This window comes from Papaver somniferum, chromosome 3 (genome assembly GCF_003573695.1).
Source record: "Papaver somniferum cultivar HN1 chromosome 3, ASM357369v1, whole genome shotgun sequence".
In the NCBI taxonomy this organism is placed as follows: domain Eukaryota; kingdom Viridiplantae; phylum Streptophyta; class Magnoliopsida; order Ranunculales; family Papaveraceae; genus Papaver; species Papaver somniferum.
Genome location: NC_039360.1, coordinates 162,724,550 through 162,744,834, shown reverse-complemented (window position 1 = coordinate 162,744,834; position 20,285 = coordinate 162,724,550). Strand labels below are relative to the sequence as shown.

Below are 20,285 nucleotides of genomic sequence, written 5' to 3'. Positions count from 1 at the left end.
CTACCTCATCTCATTTATCAGCACTTTGCATTAATTTTTTCCGCAACATTTCAAAAATTATAGTAACGTGATCTGGCTCGACCGCCAAGGATTTTGTGGATGCAATAAAATTTTACAGTCTCGAGGTCATCTCGTCTGCTAGACATTGACTTTGGCATAATTCCACTTGCATATACAATTACAAATACTATTGTTTTGGGCTCGACTTCATAGACAAGCTTTGCCAGATTGTTGAAACCAATTTACACTGTTCTTCTAAATTCGTGAGCAAAGCACTGACTAGCAAAGAAATCATAAAAACGAAAAGCTACAAACAATTAAAATTAGGAGATTACTGTGGTACAGTGATTAATAGCATGTTTGGATGCATAGTAAGAATTTCCTTTTTAACCTCTAAAAGTCAAAATTAAAAGCAAGAAGTCAGTTTATGTATAAAATTTTAAAACGAACTCGTAGAAATTAAAAAGTTAACTTTTTATAAAGCAGAATAGTTTTGTTTATGACTTGTGCTTCATTGGGTGATATTCCGAGTTCGAAATTCACAGTAATAAAAATCAGTAATAATATTAATTGGCAGTAAGAATTGTGGTGTGTTATTAAATGACATATACTCTAAGACTCACTGCCACAGTCCCAACAAGTCACGTGTATTTTCCTCTTTGAGACTCGCTAAATTTCGTTTTTATTGTTCTTGCTGGGTGGAGTGTCATTTTCATTCTCATTTTCAAAGTATTTAGATAGAATAGAATAGAAGAACCCGAAATCAAAATCTGAATTTTCAGATCGATCCTCCTCCCCATTTTAATTGCACTATTCCCACTGACAGTAGGAAGAAGATGGATCACAACAGAATCAGACTCAGAAGTTGTTCCTTTGATCCGCTTGATCTAAAATTAATCATAAAATTAGGGTTCTGTTTCCTAATCTTCTTCTTCTTCGTATCAGTTGTTGAAAGTTCGATCCATGAATATAATAACGAACCATTTACACCTCAATTAAATTCCTTCTTCTTTCATGGTGGTAGTGAAGGTCTTTATGCTTCTAAGTTTCTGGATGATAGAACGGAAACAATAAAAACAAACCCAGATGATCAACAACAGCAACAACAAGAACAACAAAAGCCCCCTATCAATGGAAAATCCTTTGTCCGGTAAGTCAATTTCTCAATCCCCCCTATTTTCAATGTGCATTTCCTTTCAAAATCCAAATTTGTGATTTAGGAACTGAGAAATTGATTGATCTACACTTGAATTGGAACAAAATCCAAATACATTGCAATACCTAAATTGACTGTTCATTATCAAGTGTGAAACTGTTAATTTTCAGTTTTGAGTATCATAAATTAGGGTACTGAGTGAGTGTTATGAACATTCGCTGATTATTCTGCATCTAGATTGAGTATTTTGATAGTGAATACTGGTATTCGTGAAATGATGAATTTGCGGTTTCCAGTGATGTCTTACATGCTATTTTTAATCACATTTTGGTTATTTTATTGATCTAGTAAAATGATATAGTGGTTCTTAGTGTGTATTACATGTATGATTTCTAGGTTCGAGTCTGTTACTTTTAGAAGAACAAAGGAAGCTACGGAAAGGCAAAATCCAATGCAACAAAAGACTGGATTGATAGAAGCTATATTGTTTGAAGTCAAAGACCGGGATAGGATTGGTGGTTCTTTTGTTGGTTCTGATGCATTGTGCTGTACTCCCGAACTAGCCAAAGACGGAAACTGTAAGGTTGGAGAAGTTATTATTCACCGTCAGGAGAATGGTGAATGGCCTAAACGTATCCAGACTTTCTTCGAAGGACAAGAGGAAGAAGCTAAAATGACGCCGTTATCTGTTGAAGTGGATAGTACTGGAATGTATTATCTATATTTTATGTATTGTGACCCTCAACTTAAGGGCACAGTGATTAATGGAAGAACTGTTTGGAGGAACCCAGAAGGTTATTTGCCTGGAAAGATGGGCCCGCTTATGACATTCTACGGGTTCATGTCTCTTGCTTATCTTGTACTTGGTCTCTTGTGGTTTCTACAATTTGTTCGATTTTGGAAAGATATATTACAGCTACACTACTACATTACTATTGTCATTGCGTTGGGGATGTGTGAAATGGCGTTCTGGTATTTCGAGTATGCAAACTTCAATTCTACTGGGGCCAGACCAATGGGTATAACTATGTGGGCAGTCACCTTTAGCGCCGTCAAAAAGACTGTCTCTCGGCTACTTCTTTTAGTGGTTTCAATGGGATTTGGTGTTGTAAAGCCAACCCTTGGTGGGATAACCTCAAAAGTACTTCTGCTAGGTCTAGTTTACTTTCTGGCTTCAGAGGCTCTTGAGCTTGTTGAAAATCTGGGAAATATCAATGACTTCTCGGGAAAAGCAAAGCTGTTCTTGGTGCTGCCTGTTGCTCTGTTGGATGCGTGCTTTATACTCTGGATATTCTCATCCTTATCTAAGACTCTGGAGAAGCTGCAGGTAATATTTATGTTATTATTTAGGTTCTACCTATTTGCATTGCGCTAGCCACTATCCAGGGTGGTACTGCACAATGTAACACATATCTTATGCTTTTTCTTTTCTCTTATTGGGTACAGATGCGGAGAAGCATGGCAAAATTGGAGCTCTACCGGAAATTCACCAATTCACTAGCTGTGTCTGTGCTGCTTTCTGTTGCTTGGATTGGCTATGAGGTAGCATTTTTTCTTGTTATTTTCCCCTGAAATTGTTTTATCCAATTCATCATTTTAGCAACATTTATACTGTTCGATACTTGGAAGCTGTAGTGCCTATTCTCTCGTACTTAATCTAGCTACTCTTCTCATCACGGTGGTTTTACTTGCTAAACTTAGTTGTCCACTGATACCCGTTCTGATATTTGTATCGTTGCAGTTGTACTTCAATGCAACAGATCCATTGAGTGAGTTGTGGCGAAGAGCGTGGATTATCCCAGCATTTTGGAGTGTGCTAGCTTACTTACTCCTTTTGGTGATATGCGTCCTTTGGGCTCCTTCTCAGAACCCCACTAGGTACTCACTTTTTCATTGAAATTTTTTCCACTACTGAATTACTGACGCTTATCCTGCTATTTCTTCTTTCTGTTGTGATATAAGAATTGGCTCAGCCAATCTCCAACTTTTTGTTGAGACTAAAATTTGCCATGGTCTAGTCTGGTAATCCGTTGGCTTCGTTTGTGTCCTGCAGATACGCGTACTCAGAAGAAACAGGGGACGACCTGGAAGAGGAGGGTATCTCACTGACAGGCAGTGTAGATGCTGCAGTCAAGACAGAGAGGAAGGAACTTGTTTTCGGGATTGGCGGCGAAGACCTTGAGGAGGACAAACGAGAGTGACAATATGACCATTTTGATGTACTTGTTCTCTCTTGTCGTATCGGCAAACCATACCTGTTCACTATTAGCTTACTAAATATGTTCTGTTATCCACTTTTTTGGCTGTTATATTTAGGAAGGAAGGAACACATGAAAGAAACGAGTAACTATAATAGAGTATGCTTCTTCATTGATAAGATCTCTTGTAAAAGTCAATTTCCAAAGACATTAGAGAAGGTAACAAAAATTTACCATGCAAAAAAACCAGACAGACATTACAGAAGTTAACCAAAATCATGGTTTTACTGCACATTAGAGAAATTTTGGATATACACAGACAAAGTCTTAGCATGATATTAAAGTTTAAGAAACATCCCAGATTACGGCCATTGCCATCACTCCCAAGCCTAGAAGCCCCGAAGCGCATACCAACAAGGAGAGAGTTCTACACAAGTAAGTTTCATCACACCAAGATCGAGACCACAGCCATCAGTCCCACGACTAGGTTTCTGTTTTTTGAAGTCTTTAGAAGAGCAGTGTCATAGACGTAAATTCCGGCAATAGAACCTGTTGTCATGATCAAGATCCAGTCAGCTACTTTTGCTTGTGTAGCGGCATCGATACGAGTAGCTATGGCTACTCCAATTGGAGTTGAAACAAAGGATGCAGATAAGTAAGCAACGGATAGTAGGTATGGCCTGTGTGGTAACCACTCGAACAGTCCAATTCCCATGGTGATGGCTGCAATGATCTTGGGCAGTGATACGTTCCACAAACTTGTCAATGCATCTGCTTCAGTATCTGAAAAATAAATCAAAGAACTAACACTTGCCCCATCTCATTCAGAAATTAACAACATGTCAAACACAGCTAGTACAGAAACAAGATGGATTTTCAAATTCATATAAACACAAGACTAGGCGAAATAGCGGGTAATGTAGGAATCCATAAGTGAAATTTCATCAAACATTCCATTAAAAAGAAGCTACTGGTGCCAGATAGTCTTGAATGAAGGCAAGAAAAATGGTGCCAGGAGGAATTTTCTAGAGTCTTGAATAAGAGTCTTCGTAACAATAATGCTGGAAGAAAATAAATAAATTAGGAGAGCTCTGAGGATCGGCTGAAAAACTGAGTTGACTCAGTCTTCTTTTTCTTTTACAAATTTCATTGAACTTGAGGGTTTTTTCTTGTCACCTATCCGTTTCACGCACTTAATTGTTATTCCTAGTTCTGTTGATCACTATCACCACTCGAACATCATTTTCAGGATCTTACATTTACTACAATGGAAATAAACAAATTAATTCAACCAAACAGTTAGCAGTGACTTGCATTTTTTCTCTGTTTCCAGATTCAGATTGCACTAGTAGGATTATACCAAACATTATTTATGGACAAGGTAACAAGCCGTTATCAACCTCAGCCTCAACTACTCCACAGTTGTTGATTGCTTTTACCAACTCTCTCCTTGAAAATATCTCAAAGTAATATCACTGATTCACTACAAGTATAACGAGTCAAACTAAAAAACCCAAATTAGAATCACAACAATGCATAACCAAATGGAAGCCCTAAATACCCCACAACCTAAAACAAAAGCATAAATACCTTGAATAATTGAGTTTCTAACTGAGCATCATTGGAGTCTTTCACAAACTTTAATTAAATGGATGAAATCGAAATCCAAAATTACTAATCTTTTTCTGTCTCAGGTATACACGTATCAATATTTGATGGGCTAACTCATTTCTAGTGTTGGGCTAGCTAAATATGCAAACTAAAAAATTTTGTTTGGAAAATTTAGGGACCGGCTATAGCCCAGGTTAGCCCCTTGCTAGGCATTTCTCATTTTCTTAAGTTATGTCTAAGTAAACTTTTGTTCTCCTAATGTGTTTGCAATTGGTGTTATCCAAAATGGTGTTTACCATGTTAGCATCTGTGATCCTAGCATTTGCTAAAGTTGTTCTGCTGCTTTTTAAAGCCATTGTGTTCCTACAGTTTGCCATTTTTGATCTGGAAAATCTTCAGTGCCGAGTTATTTCAGTAACTCAGTGGCTCGGAAAAGACTGCGTTCTTGTCAAATTCAAATTTCAAAAATTCTGTTACCGAATGGTTCCATTAATTACTCTTGTTATTTCGGTAGTTTGCACAATTATTAACTTTCCTTTTCTGAAGCAGATTTTTTCTCAAGAGGAATATTTTAGCCAGAAATTTTCTCTCAATTACGAGATTTTAGGAAGAATATCATCAACAATTCAATTCCTGTTCTGGATTCACTAGGGTTTACATCCTTTAAATATTGCACTGAAAAAGGTCTTCATCATCTCAGTAATTCTCATTGGAATTTTCATAAACTTAGTCAAATGGCAGAAGACAACTCAACTATTATTACAGATCTAGCTTCAAAATTTATACAAGCAGCGCTGGATCTTGGAGATGTGGATGAGATTGTTTATCATCAGTCTGAAGCTGCTACTGAAGATAAATAGGAAGTTGAAAAGGAATTTAGTTTAATTGGAAAAAAATTTATATAAGGAAAAATGGGTTTAAAGACTGTTCAAAAATTTCTTGGTTTTATATGGGCGTCTATATCAGTTGGTGATGTGAAAGTTTTTGAATTGGATTACAATATTATGGAGGTTCGTTTCATTAATAAGGATATCGAAATGAAAAATTTTAATTCTCGTCCATGGAGTATTAATGAGTATCTTATCAATTTTCGTCTTTACAATTCTAGGATGAATTATCAAGAATTGGATTGGGGAACACAATGTTTTTGGATCCAAATTAAAAGAATTCTTCTAGAACACATGAATGTGAAGGCTATAACTAAAATTTGGTAAGATTATGGGTGAAGTCCTAGCTATCGAACCTAAAGATGGTGTTCCAGTTGGAAGTGATCCAGTTAAGGTATGTGTTTAAGTTGATTTGAATTATCCGTTGAGGAGAGGTGTGATGTCTATTACCAATTAGGGGTCAACTAGATGGATCAAGTTTTTTTTATGAAAAACAACTAAGATTTGTCCAAATTGTTACATTGTTAATCATATTAAAGGTGCTTGCAAAGCTGCTTCATATTATCTTGTTAAGGCCCATGTTAAGCATCACTTTTTTGGGGAACTAGGAAAGGGGAAACAAAACAAATTGTTACTGCTAGAGGAGGTGATCAAGTTCCAAAGTTACTATAGAAGAATGACAAGAAGGTTACTTCTTTTGTTACTCCAAAGGATGGTTATTCAGTAATTCTTAAGTCTTCTTATGAAGAACATTATGATGACATTGTTGCAGGAGAAGGGCTGGGTAAAAGGCAGAGGAATAATTTTCCAGCGATTCATGTTTTGGAACATGATGATAATAGTAATGGAAAACTGGTGAACTCACAGATTATTTACATGGTCACAACAAGGGATATCCAATCTGGCAGCACTAAGGAGGTCAAAGTAATTTTCATAAAGCTAAAACTATAGTAGAATTTGTTTTTATTTTTCACAAAATGAGGATTTTATCATGGAATGTGCAAGGTATAGCCAACAAATTCACAAAAGACCAGTTTCAAAATTTAGTTAAAACTCAAAATCTATATTTTTTATCTTCCTCTTTGAGACAAAAATTGATGAAAGTAGAATGATTTTAATTGCTCAATCTGTGCTTTATCCAAATTTTGTTTGCATTGATAGAGTTAGATATGTTGGAGGTATTATTCTTATGTGGAAGGATGGAATTGATGTTGAAGTTATAGGGTTGAAAATAACTCTTTACATGTTTTGATACAATTGTGTCCCAGTAAACCCAAGGTTCTTATGGACATTTATATATGGTTCTACTTATACTGAGCCCAAAAAAATTCAGTGGAAATTTTTATCTGAATTTAGTAAAGATGTTCAACAACCTTAGTTAATTCTAGGTGATCTGAATTTCCATTTGGATAGAAATCATAATAGTTCTAGTAATCGGGTTCAACAAAGAGTTAATGATGCAGGTCTGATTGACATTGGTTATGAGGGGAGGGACTGTACTTGGACTAGTAACTCTTATGGTACAAGTACTAGGAGGGCTAGAATAGATATGGCTTTTAGAAATAATGTTAAATTGCTGCTATGATCATTGTCCTGTGTTGCTCATAACAGATCCCATTCTGAAGCATTTATGGAGACCTTTTAAATTTTTAAGAACTTGGATGTGTAACATAGTAATTTTAAGAATAAGTTAGAAATATCTTGGAATCTCGATATCCAATGTAGACCTGCTTATAAATTGAATCAGAAGCAACATAATACTAGAATTTCTTTATATCAATGGAATAAAATGGAATTGGAGACATCTAAAAGAATAAAAATAATCCGCAAACTGAGTTAGAAATTGCTCAAAATGAAACTAGTTCTGCCTCTCAACATGCTAGAGTAAAATCTATGGTTACTAATCTAGAAAACTGGTATAAAATTCTGTAAGGAAAAGTCTAGAGATAAATCTATTTTTATATGGATAATAATACTAGGTATTTCCATTATATAATCAGTGACAAATATTGCATACTAATAACATTAATTCTTTATGTGACTCTAATAGGAACCGGTTTAGGGATACAAGATATTAGTAATTTACTTACTTCTCATTTTAGTTCTGTTGCTTTCTCCTCTAATCCTGTGTTAACTGATGTTGAATTTGATGTTATTCCAAAAATTCTTACTGATGTTGATAACGCTTTGTTGCATTCTGTTCCAAATGAATTAGAAATTGAAACCGTGTTTAAAAAATGGCCCCTTGGAGTGCACCTAATCCTGACGATGGATTTCAAGTTGGCTTTTATCAATCACAATGGCAGCTTGTTGGTAAGGACATTATTGATGTTGTGCAGAATATTTTTCATGCTGGTCATATGCCTAGATGCTTGAATAGGAAATATATTTCTCTCATTCCTAAGTGTAAAAGTACTAAGTCTCCATCTGAAGTTAGACCAATTGGTCTTTGAATGCTTCTTACAAGATCATTTCTAAAATTCTAGCTAATAAAATCAGGCCTTTTCTTACAAAGTTAATTTCTCCTCACCAGGCTGCTTTTTTTCCAGGAAGATATATTCATGACAATATTATAATTGCTCATGAAATGATTCATTCTATGAAGCATAAGGAAGGTTTTAGTGGCACCATGGCTCTAAAACTTGATCTGTCAAAAGCTTTTGATAGATTAGAATGAACTTTCCTTGAGAAAGCTTTAGAAAGCTTTGGCTTTCTATAATCTCATCATGCAATGTGTTTCTACTACCAGTATTAATGTCCTCCTTAATGGGTCTCCATGTGAACAATTTAAGTCAACTAGAGGGATTAGACAAGGGGATCCTTTATCCTCCTATCTTTTTATCTTAGCTATGGAGTATCTATCTAGGTCTTTGATTTTTGTTGAAACTAATAAATCTATTAAGGGTGTTAAATTAAAGTCTCTAGGAAAGCTCCTCACATTACTCATTTGCTTTTTGTAGATGACATCCTCATTTTTGGTCAAGCTAACTCTCAACATGTTGATAAGATCTTACAAATTTGCAGGATTTTGGGAGACTGTCTGGTCAAATGTTAAATTTTGATAAGTCATGTGTGTACTTTAGTAAGAATATGATCCCTGCTAGTTGTGTAAGTCTTTCTCAAGCCCTTAGTATGAACTTGGTTACTTAATATCTTGGAGATGCTCTATTATTAGGATATTCTAAGATAAAATCTTTTGATCCTATTGTTCAATCCTTTGAAGCTAGACTTAAAAATTATGTAAGTACTACCCTGAACCAAGCTGGGAGATCTCTATTTAAATCAGTTCTGAACTCTTTGCCCACCTACCAAATGGGTTGTTTTAAAATACCTACTACTCTTATTAATTAGCTTGATTCTTTGGTGGGGGCATAAGGCTAGAAAAGGTATTAAATTCATCGGTTGGGATGACATCAATAAAAGTAAGGACTTGGGAGGTCTAGGTTTTAGAGATTTAAAGACTTTTAATACTGCTCTTATCTACAAGTTAGTTTGGAAAATTGTCATTGAGAAAGAAGAACTATGGGTGCAAATCTTACAACGCGGAATTGCTCTAATAGTGAGGGATTTTGTAGGTACCTGCTATGCTACACAAGGATCATATTTAATGGGGGAATGAAGGAAGAAATAGAAGTTAAGGAGGTGGAATGTAAAGCCATGAAAGTTTATGTCATTGTAGCAATCTCAAGCAATTTTAGTAATGTCATCTTCGAGTCAAATAGTGAAGTTTTAATAAAATCCATCAATGAACCAACTTTATATGTTCATTGGTTGAATCAGTCTTTGGTTTTAGATATTATATTTCTTTTAAGTAAAATTAGTCGTTGGAAATGTATTTCAGTTAAGAGAGAATTCAATGGGGTTGTGGACAAGCTAGCCAAAAGAGCTAGAAGTTTAAAGTCGGGTTTTGAATTTCTGAATGATCTCCCTCGAGACATTCAGGATTGGGTAAACTCTGACTATGCTGTAACTTTTTTTGTATGAAATCAATAGAATTTCTGTTTTGAATCACAAAAACAGAACAAAGAAAGCCCCGTATCTGATACGTGCCAGGCATTTTCTAGAGTTTTTTTATCCTGTTTTCACCCGGTGGTAATAGTACTTCAGGGCTAACATGCCACTTGCAAAAATAGCACTATCATGCTGCTTCATCGGACTCGGACACTGAATCACCATAAGAATATTGGATCATTCGTTTTCCGATTAAATTATCTCATGTTATATTGAGATCAAGAATTAATGTTTTTTAAAGATATTTTCCTGGATTTAAGTTTGTTAATCGGTTGGCTTTGTTTGTGTTATGTAGATATACACTCAAAGTAAACATGAGATATTTTTTATTTATTTTTGATAAATCAAAAAATTATGTTAATAAATAACATAACTTTTTTACGTAGAATTTTTAGTGGTGGTGACCTTATGTGCGTATCTCTACTTGTATTTGGGTTTCAGTCTCAGTATCTTGTAATAGAATTCTAGCTTGTTTAGCTCTAAATCCTTATAGGGCAAAAGACCATTCAACGCTGAACACTCTGGCCGAAGCTATGGATAAAGCCGGAAACAGACTACACATTTTTCAATTATTTTTTGAATGCATTGTCATCCTTTCTTTTTTCGTAAGTCATGACCTTGCGTAAGTATCCTACACAAGGAGTAATATTTTATTGAAGTTTCAAAAATGTATGTCTCTTGTGACTTTATAGTATTACTCGAGAAAACATGGTGGAAGCTCAAATTGTTAACAACTGAAAGGCATATAACTGAAAGGAAGAAGAAGAGAACTTATAACAATAATGTAGTGGATCCTCTTGAGTACGGTGAGTATCATCCTATTATATCTTGTTACTTTACATACATCAAAATGTAGAACAAAATACAACGATTTTTTTGGAAGTTGTTTATTATCTTTTAAGAGATTTTGAGGCTAAAAGTTGATGTTTGCTGTGAAAATTCTGAGATGACCATGTTTGATAGGTTTCTATATATTTTCTGTCTCGCCAGTTCAAGTCAATGAAATTCTTGAAGAGGTATTTCCGAAAGAGTCTGTTGATGTTGATGATAAAAAGTTCAAAGGATTGGATTCCAATGACGAATCTAACAGACTAACAAGAACAGCTAAGAGAGAATTATATGCTTATGCAGTAATCCTTGTAAGAAGGAACACATGAAAGAAATGAGTAACTATAAAAGACATCAGACAAGGTAATAAAAATTTACCATGCAAACCAGACAGACATTGAACAAGGTAACAAGAATCATGTTTTTACTGCAGAAGTACTTGAAATGTTGAAATTATGGATGTACACAGACAAAGTTAAACATCATGTTTTTACTGCAGAAATACTTGAAAAGTTGAAATTATGGATATACAAAGACAGTGTTTAAACATGGCCATTGCCATCACTCCCACGCCTAGAAGCCCTGAAGCAAATACCAACAAGAGTTTTACGCAAGTAAGTTTCGTGACATTGACTGGTTATAATATGATTCCAAGGTCGTGATCACAGCCGCCACTCCCATGCCTATAACCACCGAAACAAATCCCCCGAACAAACTAGGTTTCGCTCGTTTGGTGCCTCTAAAAAGAACATAGAGAGCAGTGTCATAGACGTAAATTCCACCAATAGCACCCGTTGTGAAGACAAAGATCCAGTCAGCTACTTGTGCTTGTGTAGCGGCATCAATGTGAGTACGTATGGCTACTCCAATTGGAGTTGAAACAAAGGATGCAGATAAGTAAGCAACAGATGCAAGGTATGGCCTGTCTGGCAACAACTCGAACAGTCCAGTTCCAAAGGTGACGGCTGCAATCATCTTGGGCAGTGATACGTTCCACAAACTTGACCATGCATTTGCTTCATTATCTGAAAATTAAATCAAAAATCTAACACTTGTCCTCATCTCATTCGCAAATTAACAACTAAGACTCAACATCTTTAACTAAGAGAGTAGTTTGATGTAGTAGTAGTAGCACGATTACCTGCAATGCCAACTGCTATGCCCTCCAAACCAGAATAAACACCGAGTAGAAGTATGAGAACCATAGTAATTACTGAAGTCAACTTGAAAAAAATTGTAGCCCCAATGCACATGTTCATTCCAAAGATCAGCGATTGAACGGTTTCCACAGGTGGAATTGTCCCCATTATAAACCTTCAAAATCACAAAAAGCACATTCTATAAACCCGTAAACATCAAAACTAAAGATTGCATTCAGTGAGGCAAAATGTCAAGCAGTTGATATAAGTGAATCAAGGAATTATTAAAGTACCCATAGCGCCTCATCTCGCCTCACCTAAGTATTACATTTTGACGCCCTAGGCGTTTTTACTAGCTAGGCGCCCCTTGCGCTGCTCGTGCACCTAAGGCGCCTTTCCCAAGATTTTTTAAGGAATGTGATTTTTTCTTCCATAGGATCGGTATCAAGAACAAAATTTCATTAAGAATCCACCAGATCATAAAAAAGGTTTAACACAGATATATAAATGGTTAACTCTCGACAACTAGGTCAGAAACAAGAGGGATTTTCATCTTCATCCACTCAATTCGACTAAACTCAAGCTCAAAATTCAAATAAACACAAGAAATATTTGGAATGTATGAATCACGAAAACCAATTTCATCAAACATTTCGAAGGTATTGGCAAAAAGGAAGAAAACCCAGTACCTCTTGTCAGTTTAAAATCCAATTTATGAAGTGAAACCACCTTTATGCTTGTCGCTTGATGATGAAGAAGGAAAATGGATTCTGAAAGTGATGATTTCTGGTCTACCCACTCGCATTCGAACTAACCCTAGTTAGTCTAAGCAATCCCCAAATTCCATTCGCCGGGAACCATTGGTCAGATGGTCTTGAATTAGAGTAAGAAAAATGGTGGAATACCAAGGAAGAACTATGTTTTGAGAGAAAATACAAGGACGGGCCGAAACATAAAGGGAGCCCTATCGTGCCAGGAATACGGAGAGAGTAAAGGGGCCGAAACATAATGAGAGTAAGAAAAATGGTGGAATACGGAGACGGGCCAAAAAAATACGAAGGCGGGAAAATTGGGAAAGAAATTTGGAGACTGGTAAGAAAAATGTTGAAAGGAAAAATTTAGTTTTCTGAGAGAAAACTAGGCAGACGGGATAAAATAAATAAATATACGGAGCCCGTATTTGATACAGGTCATATATTTTTTAGAGTTTTTATGTGATGGCCCGTAGTCATATTGGGTTGGAGTAGTATTCTTATCCCTAAAAAGAATTTAACCACGGGTAGCTTTGGATACTCGTCGCCTCTGACGTCGTACTCGAGCTCCTATGTAGCTTCAATTGTTTGTGGTTGCAATATTATTTTCATCATTCTAATGTCTCTGGTTCGAAGAATGGTATTGCAGTACCTGTGCCGGTGTCTTTCGCCGTAATCGACCACAAGAAATGTTGTACTTTCGGCTTTACGGCTCTAAAAGATTTCTTTTAGACTATTACTTCGACCCTCCCAATAAAATTATCAATTAGAACGGGTATGTGAAATAACAGATACAGTGAAACCCTATAATAACATAATTATATTTAAGGTTTGTACCCCTTGATCCAACTGAGAGCATACAAATTTAGGTTTCTAATGATGCTTAGATAAAAGACGAAAATCAGACAGTTTTGACGTGATAAGAATGGGAGAACATCTTCACTACTTATAGGAGGATTCACACCCATCAAAGATGCATCTTAATCTCCAACGGACACCTCCATGATGCATCAATGATGCTTTGCCAGAGGAGAGGCATCTGCTAAAATTTAGTTTAAATTTGCGTTTAGTTTTCTAAATAAACAAAATTTGAAACTATTTGAGAATATTCAACACCTTATTCCCGTAGATTCTTAGGCATTTCTTCAACTAACCGGACCAACTTTATTTAAGGTAATAATATAAACTTCAACTTGCTTGCAGTTTTCAAATGCTTTAAGAGTTTCACATTATGTTTCTCATAGGTTTACTTAATCAGGAGAAAAAATGGATTTTTTAAGTGGTGAACTGAGTTCCCTTTGGATGAAATTCTATATTATTTAGGAAGCAGATTACACAGCTTTTTACTGGGACAACGTAATGTTTGTTACCTTACTCAATTATTTTTGGAATGTGTTGCCATCCTTCCTTTCTTCGGAAGTCAACAACTTTTCTAAGTCTAAAAAGGGACTCATCTTTTACTCAAGTTTCTAAAATGTATATCTCTTGTGACTTTGAACTATTGCTCGAGAAAACATGGTGACAACTCAAATTGTTAATAATTGTAAAGGCGTAGGAACTGGGCAAAAGAAGAAGATAAATTTTATGAATAATGAAGTGGATCCTTTTTAGTTCGGTGAATGTCATCCTATTATTTCTTTCTACTGTGCATACATCAAGATGTGGATGAAAATACAACAATTTTATCGAAGTTTTCTATAATCTTTTAAGATATTTTGAGATAGTAAGAGTCTAATTTGTTGTTGTGAAGAATCTTCTTGTAAAAGACCGAGTTGGAAAAGGTTTCTATTGATCACCTTTCTCTCTTGACAATTCAAGTCAATGAACTTCGCAATCAAGAGGTATTTCTAAAAGAGCTTTTTGATGTTGTTGATGAAATGTTCAAAGGATCAATAATGAATCTAACAAGAACAACTAAGAGGGAATATAATGCATAGTTTAATCCTTGTATGACTTGTTCTTATTTTTCTTTTGGGTGAAAAACTATGTTACCGATAGTTTATTGTAGTTTATTATATATTTAATTCTAGCATTATCTACTTTTCCATGTCTATTGTCCGTCATTAAATTTACTTTTTGTGATATTTGAAATACTTGATCTTCATGATTATCTTTATGTACTGCTTGTCATGATTGTCTAATCTTATGATTATCTTTATGTATATGTATCTTTATGTATGTATATTACTAGGGTACCAACTAGCCTTCGACCTAGGATCAACTTCTAGTGCGCCTTCGGCGCAATGAACTTCGTGATTTGATCGCGTTTTTGGCATACGAAGTGCACAAAGACGTTAATTAAATATACAAAATACGTCCATCACTAACAATTTATTGTGGATTCTTTCAAAGTGAGCAATAAAAGGTATTAAAGTAAATAAAATTCAGCACATCCAACACTACTGGTCAGGCTTCATTAAAGGACATGTTGATCTTTAGTGATCGATCTCTTAAAGCCTTAATTCATTAGGAACTGTATTCTTACCATCTTTGTCAACTTTGTAATAAAAAGGAAACTTAGTTATCATTTACTAATGAACTTATGGCTTTTCGAAGTATTGTGAAATGGAGAGTGGATTAACTTGTAAGTTCATCATAATATTTAGAAAAGAAATATCTAAAGACTAAAAAGGGAGCATATCCCTCCAAAGAAGTGACATCACTTACATTTAAAAAAATTATGATGTGCTTAAAGTGATAAAAGATATTACTCAACGAGTAACAAGGTCGCGCAGAATGAAAATCATCCATGCAATCTCTAAGGGAGAGTGTTAATGAAAAGTTGTTATTAAATCGTGAAAATCTTCAACAACATGAGCTCAACGGACACATATTAAACGAACGGAGAACTCTCAAAAAATGAAGAATTCAACAACATTGAAGATTCAAATAAATCAAGAAGCATCATGTAATTTGGGAATAATTTTTTATATGTAAAAGGGGAGAATATTAGAGCATTGATATGTCACAACTACAAATGTTGATGTGTCAAGTTTATAGTCAAATTTAGATGCCAAAACTCTTTCTTGTTTAGCCTACTAAAGTTGGTTTCAGATTTGATTATCTTGGATATTAAGAGACATATGGTCTCATGATACATTTGAAGACTGAATATCACTCGAGGATATCGTTTAAAGAAATTCATCACAAGTTAGTAATGGAGACTCTGATTTTGTTCATGGGCTCATTATTTTCTTTCTTCCGATCTATCTTTTGCAAAAAAGTCGAAAACTTTAGTATTGAACAAAGAAAACTTGTCATGGACTATCAAGATTTCTCTTGTATAAAATCGACACTAAGTTAAAGATGAATAAGCTCTCATTTTCGATCTTCATCGGGATCACAATCGTGGGATTTCAGAGGAACAGGTGAGTTAATAAGAGTCTAAGTTTGCAAACCCAATATTTGAGTTCTTGAACATAAATTTAGTAGTTTACTACTAATAACTTTCAACCACTTGAGTTTTCGAAATAAAAGCATAAATAAAGCCTAAAGTTTTTTTATGGCGATTCTTATTGTTTGAACTAATCATACCAATTGTATTAAGGGTACATGAGTGAGAATATAACCTTCAACATGGAGTTTTTGGTTGTTATTTTCTTACAATGAAATAAATCTTTATGTTATTCAAATTCTAAACTAAACTGTAGACCAAGTTATGATTCCAGTTATTGTGTTTGTGTTATGAAATGAAATAATGGGTTGTATTTTTCATTGTGCGATTACTTGAGTCGTACTACGTATTGGTTAGAATCACAATAAAGAATTTTCCGAGATGAGAAAAAACATTACCACATCGACCAAACATCATTGCGTTGACCCTATTATTTATTTCATACTGTATTTTCCCTAAAATATATCACAACATCGACCTTTAACTCGAATGTTCACCTATTAGACAAAATTTCTTTACAAGTTATATTCGAGTTGTGTGGCCCAAATTATCCTAATGTAACAAGTTAATCAAACTTAGAAAAGAATATACTAAATAAAAACAATATGATAATCCTTATTATGCATGTTCACAAAATATATTTTCAGAAAATATCATGATAAACTCGATAAAGTATCTTTAATATCTTAATTATATGCATTAACACTAACTCAATTATGAAAGGAAATTCTTATACGTTAGAAACACATCAATCATTTATGTGATACTTTTTTTTTGGAAAAATGTGAAATAATATATATAATGTGTGAATTTATTACATGACATTTTCAACTCCTGTTATACCAGGATACTCACTTTTAAAAGCGATGGCGTCCAAGTTCTTAGTTATCTAGGAGCAGAAGTTATACACTTGTGTATTCTAATTATCAAACTTTGGTTTGTACTAGCTACTTTAATTAAAACACTTAACTTATTTGATTCGGTTCAGGTATCAAGTATTCACATCTGCATACAATTTCAAAGGACGAAATCATTGAGGTATATTTACCAAGTAGATTTGGCATTATTGGTCTTAAAACCGATAAATTTTGATGTTATGAGTGTGTTGAAGAGAAAGTTGCAGAAACCTTGAGGGTCGAACTTGTATACATTTAAAAGGCCTTAGAAGTAAAATAAATTACTCTAAATGAGTTTATTTTAATATCTTTCAACAATGTGCTTTAAAGATAAAGTAAATTGACCGTATAGTATACTTTCCCGTTCTTAAATATCACTGTAACACATTTTATCGAACATCTCACCACTTCAAGAATTCAAGATTATTTGAACAAATCAAAATAAACTAGTTAAACCTTGAGACACAAAAATTTGGTTCTCGAAGTCTAGAATCGGGATTTATAGCTGAACAAAACTAGTAGCTCGGAAACACCTGGAGATGGAATATTCCACAATGGTGCAAGAAATGGAGATTATTTTGTTAAGGTTTGAAAATTTGATAAAAATGTTTTATATTATTTCTTTTCTTGTCGTGAATGCGGATTATGCTTACTAACATCTTTTCTTTTTCTAAACTTGTAGGAGTTGATGAATACACTGAACGTAAAATTTAAGATATGGTACGGGAAAGTCAGTTCAAAATATGAACAACAAAAAGAAGCATATGTTCACATTTTTTTTTGAGACTGATATTCATTTTGTGTATTAAAGATTGGCATACTTCTTAACATACATACTTGTGACTTTTTATAATTTATAAGATGGACGCGATGGAAATTGTGCTTGCAAATATAAAGAAAGAATCTGAAACTATAAGGAATAAAAAGATCAGGTAAATTGCTTTGTAAATTACTCATATGCTCCTTCTTTTTATTACTCCCATGCATCTATACGTTGCTGAGAGGATTATAGCAAAGGATTACTCCTCGCATTGACTTACAATTAAATGTATTACAAATTTATATTCTTATTTTGGAATTATTATCTTGCTTCATCTATAAAAATCAATAGGTTTGTTGAATTTTCAGTTGAGTAGTGCTTCGGATTTTGGTTACTCATTTAGGTACTATGCAGTTTATGATTGTTAAAATTATCTTAAATAGAAACATATATTGTTAATTTAGGTTGTGGAAAGTTAAATCTGGAGTAGGATATTCATTTTTATCTCATTGTATCTTGTTAATTATTGATTGGTCGGATGGAAAATAGGAATCTGAAATTGACCATGTTTGTATGCAGTTGGAGAATCAAATTTGTTACGAGTTTTCTATTACTGTTTCATATGATTTCCTGATAGAACTTATTTCAGTGGAAAATACTTCACCTAATTCAGTTTGATGCAACTTTTCCACTGGTAACCCCCATGTAATGTCTCTTTGTGGAAGAAACTCGATGATAGCTAAACTTGAAAATATGTTACACAGTCGTAAAGATATGGCATATGTATTATCATAAGTAGATGCGCATGCAAAGAGACATTGGTATGAAATCAGGTCACTTACTGATGTAAAAAAAGTGATGATCCATGTGTTTCGCTTAACATTCTCCTCAAGGTACTACTTGGATTGTTGAATGCAGTTTGTATTCGTAATAACTTATACATTACTTTTAAGATTCATGTTTATCTCGCGCTTCTAACAACCAATATCAACATGCATGATTTACAAGACAAAGTAGATGAGTGTAAAGACAAGGATTTAATGTCAAAGGATCTAAAGGAAAAGTTTGTTGCACTCAGTACTTTAGTCCAGCAGTTGTAGATGAGGAATGGATAATTAATTAAAGAGAGCAGGTTAGTTTATTTATTTTTGGACATTCTTGTACATATCCTTCAGTGTTAATAATTTGACATTCTTATACTTATCAATCATTCTTGCACAGGTTGCTGCTAGTATCCACGACAACACTGATTTGTGTGATGATGTGGAAGCTCTTGATTTTGATAGCGATCACTCTACGGCTCATGATTGGTATACTTGAATAACAAGAGGCCTGTGATTGAGGATGCTTTTTGTGTAAGACTCCATGAAACATCTTGGTACATCTTTGATCGAGAAAGCACTAGAGGCAGTCAAGTTCATATGATGTACGCGAAGCTTCACGTTCTCCTTCCATTGGCAAGATATCACAATTCTACATATGGTGTGATAAAAAATCACGTCCCACATTATATATATTATTTCACCTTTTTCCGAATAAAATTATTGTGTTTTTAATTTATAAAAATCTTTTTCATAATCAATTTAGTCTTAGTGCGTACAGTAAAAAATTTAAGATGTTAAGGATATTTTATCTATTTCATCATGGTATCATCAGAAAATATACTTATTAATGCAACCATAGTAAGATTATCATGGTGTTTATTTTGTAGATATTGTCTAAGTTTGATTAACTTGTTACAAGTATTAGGATAATTTATGGTCCAAAACTCAAAGATAACTTGTAAATAAATATTATCTAATAAATGGAGATTTCCGTTAAAGGTTGATTGTATATATGATATTTGATGGGAAGCGCAATATGAAAGAAATAATAGGGTTAATGCAATGATGTTTGGTCGATGCAGTGATGTTTGTTTTTATTCTAATGAATTTTGTATTGTGATTCTAACAATACGTAGTGCGATTCAAGTAATTGTTCAACGAAACATACAAATCAATCTTTAATTTTATAACACAAACAAATTAGCAGGAATTATGACCTCATATACAGTTTAGTTTTATTTCATTACAAGAAAGTAACAACCAAAAAACCCATGTTGAAGGTCATATTACCACTCACTCTTAAAACAGTTGGTGAAGTTAGTTCAAACAACAAGGATCACAGTGAATAAACTTTTAGGCTTCAATCAAGTTCTTTATGCTTTTAGGTTGGTGAACTTAAGTGACTAAAAGTCGTTATGTAACATCCCGTGTTTTTAGCATGGAGCATGCTAAAAGATGCGCCATGGCATGGGATGAAGCTTCATCCAAAGCTTCCGTTGGTTGGTAAGAGATAGATTGTCTTAAGGCCAATACCGCGTCAAAATGACACATTATGTTTGACATTTGGCTAAGAGACAAATCTCACATCAAATGATGCATTGGGACAGTTGGGTAGCTGGTCTTGATCTTGCATCGTAATCATTACGCATTATGAAAGCTATTGGCTTATAACTAATATCGCACAATCATTGTGCATCAGGCCAGAGAGGGCTGGACGAACGAGTGTTGCGCAATCATTGCGAAGTAAAGCAATCATTGCGAATGAACACAATCATTGCGAAGTAACACAATCATTGCGAATGAACACAATCATTGCCAAGTAACGCAAT

The 20,285-nt window shown here is 34.3% G+C and overlaps 2 protein-coding genes across 2 annotated transcripts; one reads left to right on the top strand and one right to left on the bottom strand.

Moving 5' to 3' along the window:
• The first annotated feature begins 686 nt into the window (after positions 1-686).
• Positions 687-3,533, top strand: LOC113357884 (transmembrane protein 87B-like). The gene is made up of 5 exons (XM_026601372.1): positions 687-1,150; positions 1,553-2,483; positions 2,603-2,698; positions 2,898-3,034; positions 3,210-3,533. The coding sequence occupies exons 1-5, from the start codon at positions 837-839 to the stop codon at positions 3,355-3,357; spliced, it is 1,626 nt and encodes a 541-aa protein (XP_026457157.1). The 5' UTR covers positions 687-836; the 3' UTR covers positions 3,358-3,533.
• Positions 3,534-11,098: 7,565 nt separating this feature from the next.
• LOC113361838 (zinc transporter 2-like) lies at positions 11,099-12,727 on the bottom strand. Its single transcript, XM_026604937.1, has 3 exons — positions 12,520-12,727; positions 11,833-12,005; positions 11,099-11,716 (listed from the first exon to the last, which is right to left on the bottom strand). Exons 2-3 carry the CDS (start codon positions 11,996-11,998, stop codon positions 11,298-11,300), a joined length of 585 nt encoding a protein of 194 aa, XP_026460722.1. The 5' UTR covers positions 11,999-12,005; positions 12,520-12,727; the 3' UTR covers positions 11,099-11,297.
• Between the last annotated feature and the right edge of the window lie 7,558 nt (positions 12,728-20,285).